Source organism: Marmota marmota, unplaced genomic scaffold, assembly GCF_001458135.2.
Source record: "Marmota marmota marmota unplaced genomic scaffold, marMar, whole genome shotgun sequence".
In the NCBI taxonomy this organism is placed as follows: domain Eukaryota; kingdom Metazoa; phylum Chordata; class Mammalia; order Rodentia; family Sciuridae; genus Marmota; species Marmota marmota.
The window spans coordinates 13,055,106-13,063,013 of NW_025999880.1; the positions used below are offsets into that span (position 1 = coordinate 13,055,106).

Genomic DNA, 7,908 nt, shown 5'->3' on the forward strand with positions numbered 1-7,908 from the left:
GTGTGTGTGTGTGTGTGTGTGTGTGAGAGAGAGAGAGAGAGAGAGAGAGAGAGAGAGAGAGAGAGAGGAGGAGAGGTCAGGGGCTAGTGCACAGGCAGGAGAGAAGCAAGAGCCCAATAGCAGTAGGATTCTACTTCTTGGCACTCCCTAAAGGAGTATATATAATCTTGATTTTTTAAGTGGAAATGAAAAATAGTAGAATTTATTTTTTAAATTTAAAGTGCTGATATACGGAAAAACCTATTTCAGGTCAGAGACATGCCTCAGCATCTGCTTTGGAGATGTTGAGAAGGGGAGAAGAAAAAAAAACCCTATTGATGTCAGTTCCCTTTTCAGTTCCTAAGATGGATTCGAGCCCCAGTCCTCTTCTCCCCCTTGTGTCTCTTCTCTCCCCCCGCAGGTCAGCCGCTTGCAACAGTCCCGGGAGGAGGGGGGCAGAAAGGGGAGGGGGGGTCCGGCGCGTCACGAGACCCCCGGGGGTGCCAATGTCCGGTCGTGAGGGTATCAGGCCCTTGCAAGTTGCCATCCACTGCCCGGGCCTCGCCCAGCGATGCAGAAAGCCACCTACTACGACAACGCCGCGGCTGCGCTCTTCGGAGGCTACTCCTCGTACTCTGGCAGCAATGGCTTCGGCTACGACGGGCCTCCCCAACCCCCTTTTCAGGCCGCCACGCACCTGGAGGGTGACTACCAGCGCTCAGCGTGTTCTCTTCAGTCCCTGGGCAACGCCGCCCCACATGCCAAGAGCAAGGAGCTCAACGGCAGCTGCATGAGGCCCGGCCTGGCCCCTGAGCCCCTGCCCGCCCCTCCGGGCTCACCCCCACCCAGCGCTGCACCTATCAGTACCACTAGCAACAGCAATAATGGGGGCGGGCCCAGCAAAAGCGGCCCCCCCAAGTGCGGTCCCGGCTCCAACTCCACCCTCACCAAACAGATATTCCCCTGGATGAAAGAGTCGAGGCAAACGTCCAAGCTGAAAAACAGCTCCCCCGGCACAGGTACCAGCTCTCTACCTTCCTCGTCATCAGCTTTTGTCAGGTCCAGGAATGTCACTGTTATTCTAGCACCCAGCCCCTAGGCGCCCACGAGGCGGCCTGGGAACAATATTAGGTCGCAGGCCGTGCATTTTTGGTATCCCCCCACCTGATGACCCCTGACCCTGCCAACATCCTGTCCCTTCAGCTAACCTTCACCGGGCTCTGAGAGCTCTGGGAGGTGGGGCGCTTGGCCTCAGAACTCTTCCCTAGGCCGCAAAGCCAAGAGGCACTGCCAGGAGTCGTCAATGATTATTATTAAGTATGATTACTGTGGGTATTAATCACAATCGCTCTGGCGGCCCAGATTCCCGGCCTCCAGGCACCGATGTCTCTTCACACCATACTTCGGGGGTCTGCCCATGAGTGCCCGTCCAGTTTCCCTACAGGTTCTCCCCAGTCACCCATCCTGTCCAAAAGACAGAGGGAGGGGATGTGTTCCCCAGACCAGGAATTGGGAATAAGGGGGAGAAAGCCCGCACACAAAAATCCAGTCCTAAATAAATGGCCATGCAGCTCTGCGTGACATGATCAAATTTTCATAAGCTGGGGCAGTGAGAGGAGAACAGGTCTCTTAATAAATGCCACTATTATAGAGTGTCCGCTAATGCGACGGGCGGTGTGTGGGGGGGGCAGGAGGAGGCGGGGACGCGAAGGGGAGGGCGGCGGGGGGCTCTGAGTCCAGGCCTAGATTTATTAAGAAACGATGCATTCAATTTCGGCGTGTTCAGTAATTATCTTTTATTTCATTTTCTCCCCTTCCCACCCCTCCTCCTCGGATCCAGCAGAAGGCTGTGGTGGCGGTGGCGGTGGCGGCGGCGGCGGCGGCAGTAGTGGAGGCAGTGGGGGCGGCGGGGGAGGGGACAAGAGCCGCCCGGGGTCTGCGGCGTCCAAGCGGGCGCGGACCGCGTACACCAGCGCGCAGCTGGTGGAGCTGGAAAAGGAGTTCCACTTCAACCGCTACCTGTGCCGGCCGCGCCGCGTGGAGATGGCCAATCTGCTGAACCTCAGCGAGCGACAGATCAAGATCTGGTTCCAGAACCGGCGCATGAAGTACAAGAAGGACCAAAAGGCCAAGGGCCTGGCCTCGTCGTCTGGGGGCCCGTCTCCAGCCGGCAGCCCCCCGCAGCCCATGCAGTCCACCGCTGGCTTCATGAACGCCTTACACTCCATGACCCCCAGCTATGAGAGCCCGTCCCCGCCCGCCTTCGGCAAAGCCCACCAGAATGCCTACACGCTGCCCTCCAACTACCAGCCCCCTCTCAAGGGCTGCGGCGCCCCGCAGAAGTATCCCCCGACCCCGGCGCCCGATTACGAGTCCCACGTTCTCCAAGCCAACGGGGGCGCCTACGGGACGCCCACCATGCAGGGCAGCCCAGTGTACGTGGGCGGGGGCGGCTACGCGGATCCGCTGCCGCCCCCTGCCGGCCCCTCCCTCTACGGCCTCAACCACCTTTCCCACCATCCCTCTGGGAACCTGGACTATAACGGGGCGCCCCCTATGGCCCCCAACCAGCATCACGGACCATGCGACCCCCATCCCACCTACACAGACCTCTCCTCTCACCACGCGCCTCCTCCTCAGGGTAGAATCCAAGAAGCTCCCAAATTAACACACCTGTGATGGGAGAGGAAGGGCGGAGGGGCGAGGTCAAGGGCAAGAGGGGGGCTGTGGAGCTCAGAGGGGCGGCCTGGAGGTCTGAAAGAGGGGTTAGGGAAGTAGTTGCTAGGCTCCCAGGACAAGGGACTTGGAGCTCCTTCCCTGCTCCCTGGCTTGAGGGGTTGTTTTAAAGTCCTTCAGTCCTTGTTCCATCTGCCTGCCAACCCATCGGAAAGGAAAGGAATCCACGGCAGATTGGAGATGACCCCTTCAACCCCAGGCTCCAGCACTACCAAGTTGGAATTCCATGCTGGAGAGGGAGTGTGGTAGAAGAAGTTGAGATAGGAAAACAAGGCAGAGAAGCACATTTTTAAAAAGTTAAAAAACAAAAACAAGCAGACAAGATGGCTAGGCCATGACCAACCAACCCACTTACCTTCCACCTCTGTGGATAATTCCCCCAGATCTTGATTTCCCCCCTCTCTTTCTCCTTAAGAAAATAATAAGACACATTTAAGCCCAAGGACAGAAAGCACGTTCTCCTCCCACTTCCCTGAAACCTCAAATTTCCTTCCATCTATTTGAGGTTTCTTGGGGTATGCCCTCCGTTTCTAGCCCATGATTTTCTGCTCTAGGACTTTCGTATCTATACCCCTTCTCCATCAGTTACAATTTTTAGAGGGCTCAGGGATGGTGAGAGATCCTGAAAGTCAGAGCTGCCTATAGTATAAATATATATATTTTTTCTTTTTAGGAAAAGTTAGGAGGCTAAGGCAGGCAAGGACTGAACATTTGCCTGTTCCACAGCCTCTCCTCTCAGCTCCAGGTCCATCCCCCTCTCTCCACAGAAAACAATCGGCCACATAAGGTTCTCCACTTTACTTTTCTTCTGTTGCTCTCTTACTTAACGTGAAAACAGGGTATATTTGAACAAACTGTCTGTCCCAGGCAGGGGCTGCAGCTTGGCCTGTGTGCCTTGCTCAACCTCCTGACAGGACACTTTTGTTGCACTTAGAGTTTACATTTTAATGGATATAAAAACAACTGTGAGAGATGCCTAGGCCTGCAGAAGCCCAGCATCGCTCAAAAAAGTGTGTGTTCTAGTGAACATTTTCATATATATTTATTGGTTATAGCCTGTTAAAATATTTTCTTTTTGTATTATTTATCCCCCCCTACCTTATGTATTTATATGAGGAAAAAAGGAAAAATTGTACTTTTTTAGTATTTACTTGTTATAAGGGACATTGTGTTTTCTGTCATGTAAAACCAGCTATTTTAGTTTTTATCGTACTCTAGGAAAGAGCTGTAGATTTATGTTAAACTCGTACTTATGAGCAATTGTAATTAGTTCTAAAAGGCATGAACTCAGCTCCTAATCGTCACTGTATAGTCTTGAATTTGTAGAGTAAGAGTTAATTCCCTCTTGGAACTTTCTTTGTTCTTCTGTAGTTACTTTTTTTCCTTAAAAGAGTTGTCTGTCAAACAATTCTTGAATAAACTTTCTGTTATCAATTTTATCTTGTCCTGGTGGTCCAATTTAGATAGCAGAGCAAGGCTTCTGACTGCCAAATTTCCCCCATGGGAAGAAGGACATTGAAGATCCTTTCCTAGTCCACTGCTCAGGATCCTATCTCCCCCTTGAAATTTTTCAGGTTTAAATATAGTTTTTCTCACTCATAAGAACCCGGAACACATTCTGTCAACTTCTTTAGCTAAGGTTAAGTAACAAGTTGTGGAAGAAAGGGGGCTCTTGGGTGCTCTCTGTGGGTCTTTTTGTTTAACCTCTTTGCCTCTCAGTTTTTCTCATCCATTGACCTTTTGTCTGCTCCCCTCTTTGGCCGCAATCTCTCTTCAATCCCTCCCCCCACCCCCAGGAAAAAAAAAATCTGGCCGATTACTGCTTCTTCCACAGAACCTAAACTTCACAGTCGTCTTCCGGAGCTACAAAGAAGTCATCACGTGACCCGAAGCCCAACAACCATTGGGTCTAAAATGAAAACAAAGGAAAATGATTAATCTAAAAAAAAAAAAAAAAAAACCTGAGGCCTAGACTTCTCAGGTCAAACCTTAAAACTAAAGTGAAATTAAATCACTAAATAAAACTTGGGGCAGAGGGAGAGGGGACAAATCCTCTTGCCAGGGAAAGAGGAAAAGAAGGTGGAAGAAGCTGTTGGATCCAAGCGTAAATAAAATGGTCCCCAGGCTAATGTGCGGCTGTTTCCAGGATCCTTGGGAAAACTTCATTTCTTAGTCGGGGTTCCATAAAAGTTTTATCACACTGGAGCGAGGATAGAGAGGGTCTGTCAAAGATGAAATGTCACCGCCGCGTCGCTGGAGCCGATAAGAGCGAGGAGACAGGGTGGCTGAAATATGGAGCTAATTCGTTGAAAGAGAAGCGATGCTTGCTTGCTGAAGAGTTGCATAATTCTAATTGTAAGCGATGCGCCCGCATTGCTTAATTAGGAGCATATATTTGGTGGTAGTGGTGGTTGTGGGGGTGAGAATCATTCCAGGCCCTCAGCCTTAAAGCAGGGCTGATTTTCATTTTTATGTTGCATCCTGGCAGTCCAAGGTTAGTAATTACAGTCTTTATGCAACAATAAATAACAATAAAAAAGCAACCTGAATTCCGCATCCCCCCCCCGCCCCAGTAGGATTTTAACTGGACGGCTCATCCAGGCAGCAAGCAATTTAGCATTGGGTCAGGCTATAATTTAAAGGCAGAAGAGCGTGCAAAGTTTGATTGGGATCAAATAACGCTCAAGGGTCTTTCTTTCTCTCTGTCTTCCTCTTCTCTGAATAACATGTTCTGAATGATGTAACTAGATGAAACGCCATGTTTGGCTCTGGGGGTGGGGTGGATTGCTTATTTTGCTAGCCAGAGAGAAAAGCAGGCCAAGAGAGAGAATTTAACTAGAGTATGAAAAAGCAGAGCTTTGGTTTGAAGCTGGGATGGTAAATAAGAAGGACCTGGCTTAGCGTCCCCTATCCTTCTGTTTTCAAGATTCCGGTGGCTCAGCTAAAACAGTCAAAGACATGGGTAAAATATCTTTGCTTTACCATTCAGCATGCAGGGGAGTGGGGGAGGGATGTCTCCCAGAAGGAGGGCTCTCTTGGCCCCTTTTAACACCCAAGTTTTCCGTTGTTCACTAATCTGGCCATAAAATCTGTCATCGAGGGTTAGAGAGTTGTATTTCCTGCGCAGGGACAGTCTTGGCCTGGGTTGCCTAGGGAAGCCCTGAGTCCTGCAGCCAGCTAGAGGGGCTGTTAGAAAACCTGCAGTGATGCCCAAGGGGCTGACCAGAGAGTGAATCCTTTCTCAGGCCTTCCTGCACAGCTACTGTTTGGATTCTTCCCGGCCTACCCTTATCCACATCTCCAAATGGCAAAATGGTTTTCTTTGGTGCTGAATTGCACACCACCCTCTCTGCCCAGTTGGCCTAGTTCAGAGCAGCTCTCCATGTTCTGAGAGCTCTACAGTCTGTCTCTGCAGCCCCCACCTTCAGCTCCCCCCTTTCCAACCTTCTCTTCTCCACCCCCACCCTTCTACTCAGACTTCTGGGCCCTTCTTTTTAAATACTCACCACCTCCCACGCGGATGTTACATTGACAAAGTTTCTAGCTCCAGCTCCCAGCTGAGTTGCCATTTCTCTGCTAACCAGCCTTCTCCTTAGGGCTGGGTTGCAGTGAACCAGTAGGGGGAGGGGAGGCCAGAGTCGTGGGAGTTCTCCAGGCAAACTTTCCACCCAACTCAGCGCCTTCCCTCTGTCCCCATTTCCCATCTGTTTCCTGGCTCTCCCAGAATCACCTTTCTCTATTGCCACCCCCTCCCCTCAGGCCTTTTTAAGGGATGTGGAATTTCGGCTGTTCCCTCTGCTTTCCCAAAGAGACAAATTCTTTGATGCAATCGGAGGGAGCTGTCAGGGGGCTAAGATTGATCGCCTCATCTCCTCTTGGTCCCTCTGATCCACTCATTTAAAAATCTTCCCCCAGATCGACTTTTCATTTTCTGCTTTGAGGCCTAGTTTCCCACCAACTGCTTGTGGCTCTTGTACCTCCTTCCTCTAGTAAATTGTAGCATTCTCTAAAGTTCAGACTATCTTGGTCCCCTCTAAATAAATAAATAAATAAATAAATAAATAAATAAATAAAGTCCCACTCCAGGGGCCAGAATCATCTCAGTGGTCATATTTCCACTCCCTCCATCTTCAAGAACTCCATCTTTCTTGCCTAGATTTTTTTTTTCTTATGCTAGCACAATGGCAAAAGTGGAAAGGAAAGTCTTTTTGTTCCACTAGGGACTGCTACCCCTCCCCCCCATAGGCAATGACCTGAACTTTGAGAGTTATATGATTGGTTCTTGTTCATGCCCCTAGATATGGATACAGAAAAGGCTTGGGGTTAAGTGGGCATATATGCACCTTCAACCCTCCTGTTGCAGGAGTGAAGGACTTAATAGATAAGTATAGATCCCCAAGAGGAAGGCAGATGGACATAAAGAGTTGTGCTGTAAACACTGGGCAGAGAAGGGAACCCAAGCCCTACAGTTATGGAGGTCAGTGGGCAAAAATGCAGTGGAGGTCCATTTCCCAAGATTTAACAGTTGCTTTAGGGGTTGGGATGGGAGTGGTGGTGCTGATGATTATAAATCTCTTCTGTTTCTTAATCACACCTCAACACTGTCCTTTCCTAAATGGAGGAAACATCTTTCTATTCCTTCTTCCTCCCATAGAGATACTCTCTCATCTCTCTCTCTCTCTCTCTCTCTCTCTCTCTCTCTCTCTCTCTCTCTCTCTGTAAGATAGTGCTTGCTATGTAATAAAAAAAGTATTAATTTACTTCATTAAAATCTTTAGAAGGGAGGAAAATTTCTCCTTCTGATTTGATCTGTTCCTGCAACCTTACAAGGGTGGAAGGAGGAAAGGTCCCTCTAGATTTTCTGGAGAAAGGGAGTCATTGGGGAGACACCGGTTTAGGAATGGGGGACTTATGGTGTCCAGGTCGTGGTCCTCTGGAGTTTTTGAATCAATTAAAGCAAATAATGCTCTGTTTTCCACCAGGCCCAGCCGAGCGATTGGCCAAGGCCGGTCCCGTGACCACGAATTCCCTGCAATTTCGTCGGAGTCCTGGGTTTAATAGAGAGAGTCCCCATACGCGTGTATTTATCAGCAATATACAATTATAAAGGCCCAAATTTTAAAAAAAGAAAGAGAGCGAAATCTCCCCCTCCCAAAATCGTTCCATCGCATAAACCTGGGGGGGGCAGGAGGG

General features: G+C 49.8%; 1 protein-coding gene and 1 long non-coding RNA gene across 7 annotated transcripts in view; one reads left to right on the top strand and one right to left on the bottom strand.

Moving 5' to 3' along the window:
* The window catches only part of Hoxb3 (homeobox B3), a 55,762-nt gene extending 51,608 nt beyond the window's left edge, over positions 1 to 4,154 (top strand). For 5 of the 6 annotated variants that reach the window (XM_048789639.1, XM_015495532.2, XM_048789643.1 and 2 more), the window contains 2 exons: positions 401 to 998; positions 1,820 to 4,154. In XM_048789639.1, the coding sequence (XP_048645596.1) occupies positions 551 to 998; positions 1,820 to 2,658 (1,287 nt within the window). In that variant the 5' untranslated portion in view covers positions 401 to 550 and the 3' untranslated portion in view covers positions 2,659 to 4,154. The remainder of the gene's footprint in view (positions 1 to 400; positions 999 to 1,819) is intronic. The other variant, XM_048789658.1, reaches the window with a different exon arrangement.
* LOC125612356 lies at positions 3,849 to 7,902 on the bottom strand. Its single transcript, XR_007342706.1, has 2 exons — positions 6,222 to 7,902; positions 3,849 to 4,624 (listed from the first exon to the last, which is right to left on the bottom strand). It is a non-coding gene; the product is annotated as an uncharacterized LOC125612356 (long non-coding RNA).
* Between the last annotated feature and the right edge of the window lie 6 nt (positions 7,903 to 7,908).